Here is a 20,218-nt window from a genome sequence, read left to right on the forward strand (position 1 = left end):
AAGGTGATTTGCAGGGAGGGTGGGACGTACGCATTCAGTGCAATCAGGCTAAAGTTAGCATTTTCCAAGATCCCCTACTGCACCTTTAAGTAGCACCACCTGTTTCGTTTCAGTGTGTACAGGCTGTTAAGAGCTGAAATGACAAAAAAGCTCCTCTGACTCTCTAAAGAACAACAGATATCATTTGAAGGTACAGAATGAAATTCAGAAATCTCCTGACTGATGATTTTACATTTAACTTATTGGGCCATCGTAAAAATTATAATAATATAAAATATCAATAAATTTAATAAGCATGTTCCAATAATCTCAATAACTTTTAATAAATATTACTGAACTAATATTTATCTCCAGTTGTCTGCAGTTGGGTATAATTAATGAGGTATAAATTTAGCTTTATGCATAAATAATTTTGTAAGAATATAATTGATATAATCAGTGTTAATTTATATAATTTATATTTATGTTCTACAAAATACTTCAAAATAATAAATGTTTACTTTCTTACAAATGCTGTACAGGCTGTTAAGAGCTGAAATGACAAAAAAAGCTACTCTGACTCTCTAAAGAACAACAAACGTCATTTGAAGGTACAGAGAGAAATTCAGAAATCTCCTGACTCTGATGATTTTACATTTAACTTATTGGGCCATCGTAAAAATTATAATAATATAAAATATCAATAAATTTAATAAGCATGTTCCAATAATCTCAATAACTTTTCAGAAATACGTTAAGCTAGATGTCATAAAGATGGCGCCGACGCTGATGGCTGCCTCCGTGGCGTGCTCCGCAGTTGTTTTTATGTTTTTGTTAGTTTGTCCTGTCTTTAGTTATATCCCTGCAATCAGTTTCACCAGAGACGAATTGCTGGACATTCGGAAGTACACACCACCCGATATTTCACCGGTTTTTGATTATTCTGATGTTTTGCTGGACATTGTAGTCAGGGGAGCTGTGGCGCTGATCAAGCGCTTCAGGACGCGCAGACAGGGGAAGCGAGCCGGCGCGCTCGTGAAGCTAAGGCAGCGCGGAGCTAAATGACTAAATGTAAATGTATAAATATTACTGAACTAATATTTATCTGCAGTTGGGTATAAATAAAAAGGTATACATTTATCTTTATGCATAAAGAATTTTGTAAGAATTAATATGATTTATATAATCACTATTTAATCAGTGTGAATGTATGTAATTTATATTTATATTCTACAAAATACTTCCAAATAATAAATGTTTACTTTCTTACAAATGCACATCAATTAAGACAATAATTTGGGTCAAAATGTAAAGACGCGTTCTGTGTGAATGTCCCCCAATGCTACAATGACAAAGTCGTGTAGTGAATTTGCTTTCGCCAACCTAGGGAGGCGAAATAGTGTAGTGATGGCTACTCACAACACCAATGACGTTATGATATCTCATGTCACTTAAGGTGTGGTTATGAGTACATCACATAAGAAAGATTGGTGGGATCTCTAACTTGTAGAACCTCTTTCTGTATCATCAACAGTAGGAAGACACAAGTGTAATAAAATAGACTTTATTAACAAAAGATAGACAAGAGTAATCAACAACTACTAAATGAATACCATGAATGAAAAAGAAATAAAGTGCATAAGATGCATAAAATGCAAGTGATTATGTTCGGTACTGCTATGTCAGAGCTACATTATCTGGAAAGATAAACTGTTGCTACTATGAAAGAAATAAGGTGAAGAACCTTATTATGCATCAAACAAATACGGGAAAGATTATTTGTTATCAACTGTCAGCTATATGATATCTAATGTAAATTAGAAAAGTCATATACTGATAATATACAACAATGCCAAGGTCTCTGGAGGTTTGGATAAGTGATATTTACGTTCTCTGTGGTCGAGTGAGCAGTCCGGTGGCGGAGACTTCATACACTGGTTGTGCTGGTAACAACACAGTGGGGAAAGGAGCAGGAATCTGTTTCGACAGCCTTGAACACGAAGCGCTGGAGGATGCTGATCTCCTGGAGCACCAAAGGGTCCTAAAATCTGGAACACGCAGATGTGGCCCTGGAGTAGGTGCAGAAGGTCCTTGCCTGGAACACGCAAGCAAAGGTACCTTGAAGTGAAGGTTTGCTCGCCGGAGCTTAACCTTGTTGCAGATGTCTGTGTGTCTTCTGCCTCTCTGGGCTAGAGACTCAGAACTTGGTCGATCCACTTTGTCTCTCTAGGATGGAGACTCAGGACGTGCTGCATCTGTTGTTGTCTCGCTGGACGAAGACTCTAAACGTAGAATATCTCTCTCCTCACAGGCTGGAGGCTCAGAACATGGTCGTATCTGTTGCTGCTTCACAAGCTGGAGACTCAGGACTTGGTATCTGTTATTGCTTCTTCCCGCATGGGCCAGAGGCTCAAAGCGTTGCTGTTTCTGTCTCTCGGGATGGGAGACTCAGAACAAGTCTATCTGCTAGTGTCTCACCCTTGCAGGCCGGAGACTCAGAACGGTTGTGTCTGGCATTGCCTATTCCCTCACGGGACTCAGACTCAGTACTTCTGTGTTTCTGTTACTGTCTTCCCTGGAAACAGTCCGGAGACTCAGAACTTGTTGATCTGTTAGTGTCCCTTCCTACGCAGGACTCAGACTCAGAACGGAGGTATCGGTTGCCGTCTCCCTTGTAGTGGGCCGCAGGCTCCGAACGGTTGTGTCTGTTGCTGCCTTCCCTGATACAGGCCAGAGACTCAGAATGGGTTGTGTTTTGTCTCTCTCCATAGAGGACTGAGACTCAGAACTTGTTGATCCGTTAGTGTCCCTTCCCCTTTGGGACTCAAGACTCAGAACAAGGCGTATCTTTCAGGAAGGTACCTTTATCCCTTTCCGATGAGAAGGAGATTGCAATCTGGTGCTCCTCCATTTTCGTGCTGTGATTGGCTGTTTCCATCGAAGCGGGGGGACACGGTGTGGCCCACCCTTCTTTCCTCCTGTGGAACTTATCTGCATAGTCTAAACACATTTAGGAAAGTGTCACTAAAGTTTTACCAGTGAATTTTTCACTTACCAAACCACAACAAGAATACATTTGGCAATGTTACGAACACATTAAAGGGTTAGTTCACCCAAAAATGAAAATTAGCCCATTAATTACTCACCCTCAAGGCATCCTAGGTGTATATGACTTTCTTCTTTCAGACGAATCCAGTCGGAGTTATATTAAAAATGGTCTTTTATCCTCCAAGCTGTTTAATGGCAGTCAGCGGGTGTTGCAGTGCTTCAGTCCAAAAGAAGTGAAATAAAGAGCATCCATCCGTTTTGAATATGTATATGTTTTTTACAAAAAGCATCGATTCACTACAGGACACGTTTGTTCACCCCCCCTCACTTATATTAAACAAAGAAATTAAAGTTTTATTAACAAAAGTAGCGCTGTTGGATCCGCCATCATATGTCAGTCTTCTCGTGTCACTCTTGTCACATGATCCCCCCCCCGCTTAACATACGTTCCCGTGGTTATGTATAAAGATACTAAATTATTAACTGTAGTTAATAGGGAATTGAGACCACTTCACACTTGCTTTTAGAAGATCTGTGTTGTTGATAACTTAAGGAATCTGTGATTAATCTCTTACAGATCTATGTGACACACTATTATAAAGATGGCATTAATTAAAGTGGAGAGTGAAGACATGAAGTTTGAAGAAACATTCAGAGTCAAACATGAAGATACTGAGGAACAAACAAAGATGGAGTTTATTAAAGAGGAGAGTGAAGACATGAAGATTGAAGAAACATTCAGAGTCAAACAAGAAGATACTGAGACACAAACAGGTTTGTTTTCATTCTCAAAACTGAACTCACTCATTTGATCCTTATTAAAACGTCCAGCTCTACAGAAAGGAATGATATTTTTGAAGAATTTCATGAGTTTTGTTATTAAAAATGTATTTGACATGGAGCGGGTCGCATCGTGTTAGGGTTGCCACCTTCAGCGAGGCAAAATAAGGGACATTATATGCGGTACAAAATACTTATTTATTGATTCAACTTTGGCCTTTGTAAAATACGGGACAAATCGTGTCCCGTATTGGTTTGATACGGGACGCATCATTTTACCTTTAAATACGGGACGATTCCATATTTTAAGGGACGGGTGGCAACCCTACATCGTGTGGACAGACATGTTGAGACCAAGACTATAGAATACCAAAGACGTGTCACTCGTATAGTTTTGAATGGGGAAAAATGCAACGCTCAATATGGCCGCTCAATCGCAGGAAGCTTAGCGAACAGTTTTGCAGAATTTGATGTTTCCCCATTCAAAGAGATAGGAGTTGCACTTGCATGCCCGAGAGGCGTTTCAAAGATGGCCACCGAGTGACATGACTTGTCTTAAAAGGACTTTGGTTGAGATCACATGAACCATTACCATTAAACATACGCAACTAAGATCACACAATAAACTTTGCTCTTTTTTTAGCATCATCACTTTGAATAATGGGAAGAAATTTTAAGATCACATTTAACACCTCCTTTAATAGCTTAGTGCGTATAAGATCTACATGTTGTTGGTTTTGATGTTTGTTCTTTGTGCCATTATAAATTGTGTTAATCTGGATTTGTCTTTTTTGCATTAGACCTGATGACACTGAAAGAGGAGAGTCAAGAACTCAGTGTTCAGCATGAGAAATATGATTTCATGACTGGAGAAAAATCATTTAGATGCTCGCATACTGAAAAGACAGCAAATAGAAGTTATTTCACTTGCCAACAGTGCGGGAAAAGTTTCACCAGAAAAGGAAATCTTGAAGTCCACATGAGAGTTCACACTGGAGAGAAACCTTTCACCTGCCAACAGTGTGGAAAGAGTTTCATTAAAAAACCAAACCTTAAAAACCACACGAGAATTCATACTGGAGAGAAACCTTACACATGCTCTCAATGTGGGAAAAGTTTTAAACATAAACAACACCTCGATGACCACAAGAGAATTCATACTGGAGAGAAGCCTTACACCTGCCAACAATGTGGAAAGAGTTTCACTCACAAAGGAAACCTTGGAGACCACATGAGAGTTCACACTGGAGAGAAGCCTTACACCTGCAAACTGTGTGGAAAGAACTTCATTCGAAAACCAAACCTTAAATACCACATGAGAATTCACAGTGGAGAGAAACCTTTCATATGCTCTCAATGTGGAAAAAGTTTTAAACATAAACAACACCTCGATGACCACATGAGGATTCATACTGGAGAGAAACCTTTCACCTGCCAACAATGTGGAAAGAGCTTCATTCAAAAAGGAAACCTTAACAAACACATGAAGATTCACAAGGGAGAAAGGCCGTTTACATGAGTTTCAGATGTAAAGTAGCTCTTTAACGTGTACAGTCACACTGGTGTGATTATTGTTCAGTCTGTCATGTGATTAACTGTAAAATTCAGATATGCTTTCGTGTTTGGCTGGTGCTGAGCCAGAGATGGACGTCGTGCTCAGTGCTTGTCATATCCCTTATGAAAATTAACCAGCTTTTACTATAGTAAAACTGTAATAACCATGACTGTAGTAACCACAATTTTGTTAAAGCAGCTTGCATTACATTTAACAAAAGTTGTGTAATGAACTTCTACCAAGTAAAAAGGTAACACTTTATTTTAAGGGTCCAGAATAATGCATTAGTTAAGCACGGTTAAAGCATTAATTGAGCTAGTAATTAATTATTTATTTGTTCACAATTATGCATCAGTTAAGCATGAACACACATGTAACTATTGATTATCTGATAGTGGTCCAACAGTACACGTATTCGTACCAAAAATTTTCGGTATGGGTCTTTCGGTTCGGTACGCACGTGTACCGAACAAATCATTCAATTTTTTCAGGAAATTCAGACAATAAATGCCGTTTTGGCACTCTTTGATGAGGCGAGACAGATTGCTGTATAAATGCCTCAGTTCTGACGGCAGCGCGGAGCGCCATCATCCCTTCCTCTCTTTACTTCGTTTTAACGTGAAATAAACATGAATTATCATCTCATGCCTCATGTAATCGTGCAATCAATATTTAACTGAGTGTACAGTAAACACATTTTAGCCATTATTTACAAATTAAGCCATATAATATTTTTTGTAGTGATGTTAATATATTTCTGTGATTCACCATCAATTAGGTTAACTGAACAGAAAGCTAGTAATTATGTTTAATTACTGCGGTTTGCAATTATATATGGCTAAAATAGTGTAACAAAGACTATTTGACCCCCTGTTCTAAGGTTAAATTGCATCTACATTAATTATGGCACTTATTGAGTGATATTCAAGTTTATTGACTAGAATTAGCCAATAATTAAGGCTAAAATGCCATTAATATAGTACTAATTAAGGCAATTTGACCCCCTATTCTAAAGTGTAAGTTATATCCACATTAATTATGGCACTTCTTTAGTGATATTTAAGTTTATTGACCAAAATAAGCCAATAATTATGGCTAAACTGCCTTTAAAGGGTTAGTTCACCCAAAAATGAAAATTTTGTCATTAATTACTCACCCTCATGCCGTTCTAAACCCATAAGACCTCCGTTCATCTTCAGAACACAAATTAAGATATTTTTGATGAATTCTGAGAGCTCTCTGACCCTCCCATAGACAGCAATGTAATTACCATGATCAGCGTCCAGAAACGTAGCACGGAGATCGGTAAAATAATCCATGTGACATCAGGGGTTCAACCGTAATTTTACGAAGCTACAACAATATTTTTGTTTTCTTTGTGTACAAAAAGTAATGACTTTATTCAACAATTCGCCTCCTCCAATTTGCGTCACTCTGATGCCATTTTGTAGAATATCCACTGAACGCAAACAGCGTATGCTATTCTGTGTCAGCTGCGTCACGTGGATACATTGTTTTTGTTCCAATCAAAGCGTAAGCAACGTAGAAAACGTATCCGCGTGGTAATTACATTGCTGTCTATGGGAGGGTCAGAGAGCTCTCAAAATTCATCAAAAATATCTTAATTTGTGTTCCGAAGATGAACGGAGTCTTACTGGTTTAGAACAAAATGAGGGTGAGTAATTAGACTTTTTGAGTCATTTTTGGGTGAACTAACCCTTTAAATGACTCACAGAAGACCATGGGTTTCAGCAAAAAAAAAAATTTTTTTTGTTTAAACGCTGATCTATTGAAGAAAAACAGTCACTTACATCTTGGATGGCCTGAGGGTGAGTAAATGAACAGCAAAATTATCATTTTTGGGTGAACTATCCCTTTAAACTACCCTTATGAAAAATGATTTTTTGCATATTAATTACAATTTTATAGCTACAGTTCTACTACAAATACTATAGTTAAACTGGTTTTTGAAGCAAAACCATGGATAATTTGGGGTTACCATGGTTTAATTACAACAACAACAAAAAAACGTAATTTACTTTTTTTTAATTATTATTATTAATTGTCGTAAGGGTAACTTTACTGCTGTATGTTACCTGACGAACAAGCATGCAGACTGTCGATATTCCAAGGCCAAGCAAACGGGATATGGTCCTGTATTCTCTTGGGGTAGCGTACCACCACAACACAACAGTCGGGGTTCCAGCAGTTTACGCCAGCCGGAAGTCTTTCGTTCCAAAGAGCTGCAGCACATACTCAAACGTATCTCTCGACATGCGAAAGTGTTCCGTCCGCATCTCTTCATTGAAGTTGTTCAAAACACTTTCCCATGTATTTGCGGAATTGCCCATGTCCATTGCACAGACCTCTGTGTAGCCATATGTGTAAACATAACTGTTTTTTTAGCTGCAGAAAGCGCCTCTGCCTTTGGATGCTAGCGACAACATTTTTTCTCCTATAGTTCAATATTTTGGTTTGTAGTCGTCTACTACGATGTCTCTGGGACAAAAGCAGCTGCATGAATGCGAAAGTTTTAAAAAATAAAAATAAAACCATCAATAAAAAGACTGACTGCATATACCTCTCCATGCTTACAGGAAACATATTGTGTGAAAGGTGCTTATATCAGCAGCTATCAATAGTTTATATTCATCATTCAAAAGGAGAAACTGAAACAAGGATATACGACATATACACAGATATTTGAAACGTAAACAAAGCAGTGCTTGCTCACCATTTTGAATATCAGTTATGTTGATAACTTTCTTAATTTTAAGCAGCTCACGTTGTTATGAAAATATTCATATACTGGGATGCTTGGGTAAGATCACGTAACATTAGAACAGTCTTCTGTTTGTGCCGCCTTCATTTACTTACTAGTTTTCAGCACTTTAGCTTGAATTCTTGAGCACTGATTTGTTCGCTAAACTGAACATCCAATCAGAGTTCTCACTCGCACCGATAGCGAGTGCGTCCCGGCCATAAAGGAGGCATGTACTCAAGACAATGGGGCGGACGACCTGCACCTGGGCATGATTCATAATATCAAATCAGGATCAGGTAAGAGCACAGAAGACAATGAGGTAGAAGATGAACAACAGAACGTGTAATTACAGAGTATAGTTCATGTCAGAGTCAGAGGAAGCAGTCACAGATGCTGATGAAGTATCAGACAAAAATAAGGCAGAAAATGAACAACAGAGCATACCATTACAGAGAGGAGCCCAACCTGAAGATGGAAAATCAGGGAACAAAAAACAATGGAGAAATTTGCCAGTGTTTTCAAAAAGGTTCACAATTACAGTGAACAGAAAGAAATGGCAAACAATTGTTCACCTGCACAGGTGAGCAAAACTGAGGCAAACGTTGGCCCATGTATTGTACAACAATTTCTGAGAGAAACTGTTGCCTTCACAAGTCAGTATATTAAAACTCCTCACAACTGCAAAATTAATAGTCCATCTTTAAATATTAGTGCAGTTTGTGCATTTCCTTTCTGCAGTGCACAAAATACTTTTTTTTAAAGGAAAAGGGAGCCAGTGGGAGATACCCCGGTTAAGATCTCTGTGCAGCAAAGAGGAAAAATTGCGCACAAAAAAGTAAATGAAAATTCAGACCAGCATCAAACATAAGACAATGGAGAATAGGCCTATTTCACAATATGGCGGCCGAGAACGGAAGTAGGGAAGCGTTACTTCCGGTCGCGCCGCCGCCTGTTACGATCGTCATTCATTCATACATTCATTGTCATAATGGAGTGTGAACTCGTTTTCTCCCAATCATTAATAAATTTGCCAACAATAAGAATAGCAGATGTTGTCCGTTTTGTTGATAGTTTTCAGGGAGATGTGAGGCAATCAAAATTGGACAAGGGTTATAAATTCTTTTTTGAGCAATTCATTTTTGATTATCAAGGTATGTATTATGTTAGACAGCTGCCATGATAGCTAATTTCTGAATGATCAATGTTGTTTTAATGAATGAATTTAAAAGTGGTTTAATAATAATAATAAAAACGTCCCGTTAATAACTGTTTGTGTGTGTGTGTGTTTGGACACTTCAGTCTCAAACATTATTTTAGGGAAAGTGGTAATTAGGGCCAGGTGCTATAGGTCATTAAGAAAGCGTGAAGAACCACATCAGCTTGAGGTAAATACATTCAGGATTTAGCTAATGATTGATTGTGAAGAACCACATCAGCTTGAGGTAAATACATTCAGGATTTAGCTAATGATTGTTTATAATGCATTATATACCCTTTTCTCCAAATACTACTGAAGCCTTATTGAATCACGCCAGTGAAACTGGCCAATGGAGTTCAAGCGCGCGAAATATGAGGGGCTCCCACTCTATATATAAAGCAGCGCTTGTACGTCATCTATTCAGAATCTTGACTGAAGCAACTTGGCGTTCTAAGATCCTGAGCTAGGTGACGGAAATAAGAGCAATGTCTCGTTCACTCATCTCAGGGAACCGAGGTTACATGAGTAACCGAGAGCATTCCCTTTCGATTCGGTCACTCTACATTGCTATGGGAACGTATAAAATCCCGCCGTGTCACAGCGATGGAGCCTGGCTCGACTAAGTATGTCAAGTTTCACATACGGAACCGTAATGAGAGCGGCAATGATATTGGCGCTCTTGTTAAACACAGCTCAGGTCTACAGGACCTAGTCGAAACCATGTAAAAGTATGATAGTTCAGGATGCGCATTCCGCTCTGCTTCAGAGGAGAGAAAGCAGCATCCATGCACTTCGTAAACGTACGAGGGGCCAGGGATAGACCGAAGGGTAGGACCGTGAATTGATACGCTATCCCCTCGAATGCAAATCTCAGGAGCGCCTGTGGCGGGGGGGTGCGCGCAGCGGGGAGTAAGCATCCTTTAAATCCACGGAGATAAACCAATCTCCCGGTCTGATGTGTGAGAGGATTTGCTTTAGTGTAATCATTTTGAACGAGCGCTTCGAAAGCGCGCGATTCAGCGGTCTCAAATCCAAGATAGGGCGGAGTCCGCCGTCTTTCTTTGGCACCAGAAAATATCGACTGTAGAAGCAGCTCTCGCGCTTTGCAAGGGGCACTGTCTCTACTGTGCGTTTTGCGAGAAGATTGTGTATTTCCTCTCGCAGAACTGAGTCATTCTGCTCCCGTACAGTGGACATTAACACACCGTTGAAACGGGGCGGTCTGCGGAAGAACTGAAGCGTGTAGCCATTCTTTATTGATTTCATAACCCACTCTGATAACCCTGGCAGCGTCTACCACGCTTCTGTGAACTGTGACAGCGGGCGAGGCGGGCTGCACACCGTGACGGATAACTCGCCGTTGGGGGGCGGGGAGTTTAATACCACACGAGTGTGAGAGCGAGTGATGGGGGAGAGGGGAGTGAGAGGAGGAAAATTGCCCTGATATTGAAGTGAGTTTTGTATTTTTTTTTACTTTATTGCACTGCATAGTGGAACAGTCAAAACACACACATGACAATCGTTCTTGCCGCCCACAACAGGCAGGGGGGCGTGGTGAACACACAGCGGAGCGAGCAGACTTCTTCAGTGGCTCGTCTTCGGCGCTGGGTGCAGCTTTCCTCCTCCGAGAGACAGCGTCAGGAACGCGGCTTTGATTCCGGAGCCGGTGGCCTACCGCCTCTGTCAGGGCGGGGCCTCTGGCTCTTGGAGCCCTGACGGCGCTTCGGCCACGGCTGTCTTGGCCTCACCGCCGGCTCATGTTCGCGCCGAACAGCAGCAGAAGAGGCGTGCGCAGCTTTCCTCCTCCGAGAGACAGCGTCAGGAACGCGGTTTTGATTCCGGAACCGGTGGCCTAGCGCCTCTGCCAGGGCGGGGCCTCTGGCTCTTGGAGCCCTGACGGCGCTTCGGCCACGGTTGTCTTGGCCTCACCGCCGGCTCATGTTAGCGCCAAACAGCAGCAGAAGAGGCGTGCGGTTTTCCCCGCGCGCTGTGCTGAGGAGGAGCGGGAACGCGCAGGAGGGTTCGCGCCGGCGCGCTTTGGCAGGAAGTGGCTAATGGCCTTAGACTGTTTTCTCTGTGAACGTCTCCACCGCAGCTCCAAAGAGACCTGATGGATTCACAGGTGCGTCCACAAGGGCCGTCTTCTCTGAGTCTTTCAACTCAGTCAGGGTAAGCCACAGGTGACGATCCAGCACTACAAGATTCCCCATGTTGCGGCCGATCTCACGAGCTGTAACTTTCGTCGCTCTGAGGGCCAGGTCCGTGGCGCGTCGGAGGTCTTTGAAGACTTCAGGGTCCGGGCCACCCTTGTCCAGAGACTTGAGAAGTTTGGCCTGATACACCTGGAGTATCGCCATGACGTGCAGTGCTGAAGCTGCCTGTCCTGCCGCGGAGAAAGCCTTGCCGGCAAAGTTTGCAGTGGCGCGGCAAGGTTTAGAGGGGAGAGACGTGTTGTTTCTCGCTCTCCAGTTCGTCGCGGCTGCAGGACAGAGGTGGGCAGCAACGGCTTCCTCCACAGGGGGAAGTTTGACGTACCCCACTCGGTCAGCGCCGTCCACAGATGACAGGAGGGAGGATCCCGGATTGTGCACTCGACCGGTGAGCGGCGCGTTCCACGACTTAGCTATTTCGTCGTGCACCTCCGGGAAAAAGGGGCCGGGCCTCCGCGGGGTGTCCTTTCGGCCGCGAACCTACTGGAGGTACCACTCGTCCAGACGACTTCTGGCCGGCTCGGCAGGAGGCGCCCACTCCAAACCGAGCTCATCAACCGCCTTGGTCAGGACGCTTAGGAGCTCGACATCACTATTATGATAGTGTACGCTGCCGTGGGGCGCGGTGTAATCCAGCGGGCTGTTGGACCACTCCTCCCTCGCAGACGCTGCCACCGAAATGGCATCATCTTCATCCTCAGCGTCCTCCATGGCACTGAAAGACATCATATCTCTCGCGCCGAGGGAGGGACGGAGATCAGCGGTCATGAAGCGCACTGGAAGGGAGCCTGCACCAGGAATAGATGACGTTCAAGCACTGCTTTATATAGAGTGGGAGCCCCTCATATTTCGCGCGCTTGAACGCCATTGGCAGTTTCACTGGCGTGATTCAATAAGGCTTCAGTAGTATTTGGAGAAAAGGGTATTTCCCATAGCAATGTAGAGTGACCGAATCGAAAGGGAAACAAAGACTTTCATGTATTTCACATATTTAACATTTTAGTGTTTACCCAAGTTTGTTTATTGTATCACTTTCTTTAGATCACACTTGAAACCAGCACCCCACCTCAACTAACTGCATATACATGTTCGTGTGCTGCTGGAAGAAGTTTGTGCAACCATCTGGTTGCATTACTTTACCAGACAGCACATTTTAGTACGCTAGGCACCAAGAATGTTCCAGCTGCCCTTGCATGCACAAGCAAGCAGCAGGCCTGGCATAGACCCCGCACCCTGGTAAAATGAAAAAGAAAACTACTGATCCTTCAAACTGCCCGATGTTACTGGCTGGTGAGCAGGAGGTGGTGGTGCCCGATGTTACTGGCTGGTGAGCAGGAGGTGGTGGTGCCCGATGTTACTGGCTGGTGAGCAGGAGGATGATAATGTTACTGACAGGTAAAATAGGTGAGAATGATGGCACTGGGTGACAAAGAGAAGAGGATGTTACTAGCTGGTGTTATGATGTCAGAAAGTAGTGAGAAGAGGAGACACAGGGCACCTGATTTGGCTGTAATGAGTGAAAAATAGCAGGCTGACAATGTTCATTCTATCCAATATTTTATCTCACCTTCAAGATCTAAAGGACCCTGGTAATTTGCCATCATGCAACAGCAGGACCACATCTGATTGATGGTGCCTGCTAAAGTGAGGGGAACAGGGGAATCCCAAATGTGGTACTCTTTTACTCGTCTAATTGCACGTTCAACAAGGATGCGGAGTCTGGCAATGGCCTGGGTTCTCTCAGTTTCCTCTCTGCTAAACTGGTCACTGTGCTTGAAAGGGGGGATGATTAATTTTGCCCTAACATCCTCCAACAACTTTCCAATGAGGAAGCCCTTATCTGCCATAACCTCATCACCTGGCTCCAGTAAGTCCAAGATTCCTGACAGCCTTGTCAACTCCTTGTCAGAGATAGAGCCAGTGAATAACCTTGATGCAAATGTGATTGCACCACAGGGTGCCACTCCAATTAAGGCTTTGAAGGTGGTATGGCTCTTGTAAGTTGAGAATGTTTCAGAGTGGAGGGTAATTGCCTCTGGGCACTCACATCTGAACTCTGTGCAGTCAATAATGACCCTCACATTTGGGCAGTACTGCTGAAATTTCACAGGCATTGTCCGTCTCACCTGCTCCCGGGTCATCCAGATTTGAACTGAGCCCAACACAAGGTATAAGTAGTTTGACCATGTTATTATAATGCGACTCACTGTAGAAGTGCTCACTTGAAATATCCCGGCCAAAACTCTCTCTAAGACCGACAGCGACTCGCAAGCAAAACATGAAAAACTCATCAATGAGCTGCATCTTGCGCTGGGGGCTTGGCTTCACAACCTCTTTCTCCACAGTTGAAATTCCAATCCTCTTGGCTTTGGACCAGTACACAATCTTGGATGCAGAGGGCTCAATAGATCTCCAGAACACAAAAACCTGAAATTGAGAACCTCGTGAAATACCTGAAGTCTTCATCAGACACACACCATCTATCCAGCAAAGCTCGAGAGATGGCAAGGCTTGACACCAGTTCCTCCAGCTCCTTTATTTTTTTCCAATGCCTCATCAAGAGCACCTAATTAAAAAGAAACAAAATAAAACTTTTTTTTAATATTATGTTAAACATGACAATTCATTATTAGAGTACACAATTTTAACTAAATCAAATTTAACTGGGCACATGCAGAGGTAGAATTTACTCTAACAAGGGCTTTAGACCAAAGCTCTTCAGAAAAGCTGAGCTCTAACTCTTCTATTATCCAATGTTGACTTCCAACAGAACACAGATGAAGTTGTAGAAGAAGGAAATATTAAATAGAAGGTTACCATCTATAGGGGTTGACAATAAATTCACAATGAGTTTTTGCAAAGTTGAAAATGTCTGAAGAAGCCTGTAGTATGTACATTCTATTAGGATATAAGGTTGTTGAAATTAGCAAAAGAATTACCAATAAAAAGATCCCGCCCATTGACCCTCCCCTTGAAAAAATGGGGACCGAAGTATACAAGACATACAGAGACAGTATATTAGTGATCCAATCAACCAAAACATATTTTCTGCCCACAGTGGCCCCACACGGGCCCCGAAGGGGCATTTTTGCTGGAATCTTACAACAAAATACAAACATTACATATTATTAACTATATGATGTTATTATATGTAGGTATATTTGCTTTTTCAGAGTGATTTTCCTGATCATAGGGATAAAGTTTAAAGCCTCTTTATTACCACATTCAATATTTAAGATTTAAGCCAGTTTTGCGTGTGGATGAACAATTTTGCACATAAAATAAATATATAATAAAATAAATACCTTGTCAGTGTCGTGCGCTTGCTTAGCCCTTTGTTGTGATAAACAGTAAAGTGTGTTTAAGCGCTAGCAAAAGACAGTGTAAAGAAATACTCTTTGAGAGAAGCAGTCAATCAGTGGAAGTTAAAAGCAGATAGTAAGTGTATTTATTTATTGTCTCATTAGGGTTTAGCGCAGTTGTCGTTGCTAGGAAACGCTTGTTTTGTTTACTGTGTTGAGACATGCTGAAGTTGCGTTTGGTCTCGTACTGTATCGCATACCTTGTCAGTGTCGTGCGCTTGCTTAGACCTTTGTTGTGATAAACAGTAAAGGGGGTTCAGCTGAATTGAATGTCCGTTTTGTCAAACGGGTATAAAAAAGGATAGTAGACTGCGGCATCCCTCGTGTGAAGGCCTCCTCGTGAGTTCGAAGTTCCCTCGAAAGGGAACGCTTGTTTTGTTTACTGTGTTGAGACGTGCTGAAGTCGCGTTTGGTCTCGTACTGTATCGCATACCTTGTCAGTGTCGTGCGCTTGCTTAGACCTTTGTTGTGATAAACAGTAAAGTGTGTTCAGCTGAATTGAATGTCCGTTTTGTCAAACGGGTATAAAAAAGGTTCGTATACCGCGGCAGCCCTCGTGTGAAGCCCTCCTTGTGTGAAGACTGAAGAGTGGATCAAACCAGAGGACACTGCTACTCCTGCAGCACTCTCCAATAATTTCTCGTTTTCCCACACTCCGTCTGACCGGAAGAGGTGGAGGTACTGGTCCGCTTATCTCTAATGATTGGAAATGTATTCCTTTACCTTCTCTGGATAATAACAGCTCCTTTGAATCACATTCAGTCACTATTACCCACCCTTTTAAAATCCATTTTCTAGTTGTTTATCGACCCCCAGGACCACTAGGTAACTTCTTTGATGAATTAGATGTGCTGCTCTCAACCCTTCCTGAGGATGGTACTCCCCTAGTTATGCTTGGAGACTTCAACATCCACCTAGATAAACCTCAGGCTGCAGACTTCCACACTCTGCTTGCCTCTTTTGATCTCAAGCGAGTATTAACTACGGCTACTCACAAATCAGGCAACCAACTGGACCTTATTTACACAAGAGGACACTGCTACTCCTGCAGCACTCTCCAATAATTTCTCGTTTTCCCACACTCCGTCTGACCGGAAGAGGTGGAGGTACTGGTCCGCTTATCTCTAATGATTGGAAATGTATTCCTTTACCTTCTCTGGATAACTTGCCTACCCCTGACCTAGATAAATCTCAGGCTGCAGACTTCCACACTCTGCTTGCCTCTTTTGATCTCAAGAGAGTGTTAACTACGGCTACTCACAAATCAAAAAATCCTACTGACCTTCATGTATATCAGTCACTCCTCTCTTCCCTCTCTACTAATATCTCCACTGCTAAAAGGACATACTATCATAATAAAATGAACAATTCATCTAACTCTCGCATGCTCTTTAAAACATTTTCCTCCCTCCTTTGTCCTCCTCCTCCCCCTCCTTCATCAACTCTAACAGCTAACGACTTTGCCACGTTCTTCATTAATAAAATTAAACAACTCATTGTTCAAGCTCTTGTTCTGTCCAGGCTGGACTATTGCAATGCTCTCTTGGCAGGTCTTCCAGCCAGTTCTATCAAACCTTTACAATTAATCCAGAACGTGGCAGCAAGATTAATTTTTAATGAGCCGAAAAGAATGCATGTCACACCTCTGTTTATTAATTTGCATTGGCTACCAATAGTTGCTCGTGTCATGGGTCCCACTCGCCTGCTCCGAGTGGGTATCGAACCTCCGTTACACTCACCCCCCTGATCCTCACTCCCATCCGGGTCACTGATAATTGTCACAGGCACCAATGTCACGGGTCCCACTCGCCTGCTCCGAGTGGGTCTCGAACCCGGGTCTCCGATGTGGGAGGCGGGTGCACTAACAAGCAGGCTAAAGACTACAGCCACCAGTGTCAGTCGCTAGTGCATCTCTTGAGATCAGGTGAGTGAGGTTTACCTGTACAGCACCTACTCGCTGGCCTCCGTTACACTCGCATAAAATTCAAGGCATTGATGTTTGCCTACAAAACAACCACTGGCTCTGCACCCCTTTACCTAAATTCATTACTTAAGACTTGTGTGCCCTCTAGAAGCTTGCGCTCTGCAGGTGAACGTCGCTTTATTGTGCCATCCCAAAGAGGCACAAAATCACTTTTACGGACTTTTAAATTAAATGTTCCCTCCTGGTGGAATGACCTGACCAACTCAATCCAAGCAGCTGAGTCCTTAGCCATCTTCAAGAATTGGCTAAAAACACATCTCTTCCATCTTTATTTGACCCTCTAATTCTAGCACTCTCTATTCTAATTATATTCTTTAAAAAACCCAAAAAACTTAGCCCTTTTAGACTTGCACTCCATTCATTTACTAACTGCTGGTTTTCTTTAAAACAAAAAAACTAACACTAGCTCTCTAATCTTTTTGTATTCTATCTATTTGTTTTCTTTTTATTATACAATTAACAAAAGCAAAAAAGGCCTCTAAATTGCTCTATTCTTTTTCTATTCTATCTGTTTTCTTTTTATTTATTATATAATTTAAAAAAAAACCTTGCTACGTGTACTAGGTTAAGCTACCTGATACTTGGTATAGCACTTGCGCATCATTGCTCTTTTGTTAATTTTGATTGCTTCCATTGTCCTCATTTGTAAGTTGCTTTGGATAAAAGCATCTGCTAAATGAGTCAGGGTTGGGGATGAACGGATGAGGCGAGGACTCAATCGCAGGACAATGGGCTTTATTAATAATAAAATAAAACAAAACAAACAAACCAAAACTACCCCCAGGGGAAAAACAGGCTGGCAACAAGCTTGGCAAGGCAGGACAGGACAAGGCAGGAAACCACAAGGGTAAAAACAATGACAAACTGGCAAAGAACTGCAAACACAAGGAGAATAAACAGGGAGCAAATGAGGAGGGTAACGAGGGAAGACAGGTGGGGCAAATAAACCAATAATCAGGTAACAAGATGGGTGGGGTTAGATAATTAACATGAGAGCACATGGCACACAGGAAACAAAGACAAAAGTCATGTGCTCACACAAAATAAAAACACAAGCACATGGCCAGCAAAACAATCACAAGACATGTGCTTGAACAAAACAAGACATGAACATGCAGCTAATGAGAATACTCATAAGCTGCGTGTTCACACAAGACATGACAACATGAAAGCACGCAGCCAATGAAAAATACAAGCTGCGTGCTACACAGCACAAGACGTAACATGAAAGCCCGTAGCCGAAAACACGAGCTGCGTGCAACAACACAAGACACGAGGACAGAAAAGCGTACGGCCCGAGCGAACTCGAGACCGCACGCTCCCACAACAAAACAGAACATGGAGTGCGAGTGTCTGAACCCCGACACCAAACCGAAAATGAATCTGAACAAGACATGAGTGCCGGGATCCGAACACCACGCTCCAACATGAAACAAGGCACGCAGACAAGAGAGCGCACGGCTCGAGCACACTCGAAGCCGCGCGCTCACATAAAAACACGACATGATGGGATTGTCAGGGCTCTGTCACAAAACCATGAATAAACTAGACCGAAGTGACAGAACCCTGACATAAATGTAAATGTAAAATAAAGAAATAACATATTCAAGAGATAAAGATTTTGGGTTTTCGTAATAAAAAATATCTTTAAGGATTAAACTGTGGGTCATAATAGTAGAGTTTAAAAAAATTAAAATTTAAATCAACCCAAAATGTATTGGTTATACTACAATCACAATAAAAAGGCAGCTGTTTCTTCAACAAGACCACAAAATGAGCAAATTTTATCAACATCAAAATATTTACAAATTCAATTCAATTCAAGTTTATTTGTATAGCGCTTTTCACGATGCAACAGGGTGTCCGCGGGGTCTTAAAAAGTATTAAAAGTTGATAAATCAATTTAGAGAAAATTAAGGCCCTTAAAAAGTATTAAAAAGTCTTAAATGCCATTTTCCAAGGTATTAAATTTTGTATCATCTTTTCATTATGTATATTTGTCGAATAGTGGGGTTTGCAAATTGTAATCCAAGAGATTCTGTGTACTGTTTTTTGGTCCAATAAGTAATATCTCTTTCTTATCCGAATTTAATAGGAGAAAATTATTAGTCATCCAATCTTTTAAATTTTTAACACACTTTGTTAGCATAGATAATTTAGAAGTTTCACCTGATCTTGTTGAGATATATAGTTGAGTATCATCAGCATAGGAGTGGAAACTAATCCTGTATTTTCTAATAATATTACCAAGGGGTAACATGTATATTGAAAATAGCAGAGGACCTAGGACAGATCCTTGTGGCACTCCATATTTTACTGGTGATAATTGAGACTCCCCGTTTAAATAAACAAAGTGGTAGCGATCGGACAGGTAGGATCTAAACCATCTTAAAGCCTGCCCTTGAATACCAGTATAGTTTTGTAATCGATCTATGAGTATGTCATGATCGATAGTGTTGAACGCAGCACTAAGGTCAAGTAAAACTAGCAATGAGGGTAGGATCTAAACCATCTTAAAGCCTGCCCTTGAATACCTGTATAGTTTTGTAATCGATCTATGAGTATGTCATGATCTATAGTGTCGAACGCAGCACTAAGATCAAGTAAAACAAGCAATGAGATGCAGCCTTGGTCTGATGCAAGAAGCAAGTCATTTGTAATTTTAACAAGTGCAGTTTATGTGCTATGGTGGGGCCTGATAGAGATCATAATTCATCAAATAGATGAATTAAACCTGTCGCTCATATCTTTTAACACTAGAACTACCAAGGCAGTCATTTTGACCATTGAAAAATTTTTTGACATGTAATAACTTTGTTGAAATAAAACCCATATAACTATAATACCCTGACTTAGGGCTGGGAATCGATTCCAAAAAGAATAGATTCCGAGGCATTGGGAATCGAGAGTTGATTCCAAAGGTTGGAATTGATTCCATCAAGGGAAATCGACTCCTCATTCAGAGCCTGAAAGAAAACTAGTCGGTACTGAGTTTATGATGACAACAATAATGTTTTTAGACATGAAATCATAGAGGTTATCTTTAGTTTTGCTGTAAATTTTTTTTTTGCTGCCACACCTACCTAAAACAGCTCGTTCTAACACGCCCCCACATACCTACTTCACTATCTGGGAAGATTTGCATAACGCCACCCAAATGTTCACGCAAAGAAAGAAGGCGTAACTTTTATTCTCGCTGTAGTATTGTTGTTGCCGCCGCCATGTAGTGAAGGCGCTGTGTGTTTCGTTGTGAAAGCGAAACTACTTTGTTTGGTCTTCCAAAAGAGGACGATATCCGCTTCGTCATGCCTAGAGCTGATCCGTGCTGGTCACTGAGG

The 20,218-nt window shown here is 41.8% G+C and overlaps 1 protein-coding gene and 1 pseudogene across 1 annotated transcript; one reads left to right on the forward strand and one right to left on the reverse strand.

Annotated features, from left to right (window-relative positions):
- The window catches only part of LOC107718520 (gastrula zinc finger protein XlCGF57.1-like), a 66,646-nt pseudogene that overhangs the window by 37,112 nt on the left and 9,316 nt on the right, over positions 1-20,218 (reverse strand).
- Positions 3,713-5,543, forward strand: LOC107718515 (gastrula zinc finger protein XlCGF8.2DB-like). Its single transcript, XM_016525618.1, has 2 exons — positions 3,713-3,801; positions 4,608-5,543. The coding sequence occupies exons 1-2, from the start codon at positions 3,717-3,719 to the stop codon at positions 5,324-5,326; spliced, it is 804 nt and encodes a 267-aa protein (XP_016381104.1). The 5' UTR covers positions 3,713-3,716; the 3' UTR covers positions 5,327-5,543.

Source organism: Sinocyclocheilus rhinocerous, unplaced genomic scaffold (assembly GCF_001515625.1).
Source record: "Sinocyclocheilus rhinocerous isolate Xijiao unplaced genomic scaffold, SAMN03320098_v1.1 scaffold723, whole genome shotgun sequence".
Lineage (NCBI taxonomy): Eukaryota > Metazoa > Chordata > Actinopteri > Cypriniformes > Cyprinidae > Sinocyclocheilus > Sinocyclocheilus rhinocerous.

What these genes read in the sequence shown, in the direction of transcription:
- LOC107718515 (XM_016525618.1), top strand. Translation starts at nt 3,717, where the DNA reads ATGGAGTTTATTAAAGAGGAGAGTGAAGACATGAAGATTGAAGAAACA. An exon ending in AGATACTGAGACACAAACAG is followed by an intron (nt 3,802 to 4,607) that starts GTTTGTTTTCAT and finishes TTTTTGCATTAG; the next exon opens with ACCTGATGACACTGAAAGAG.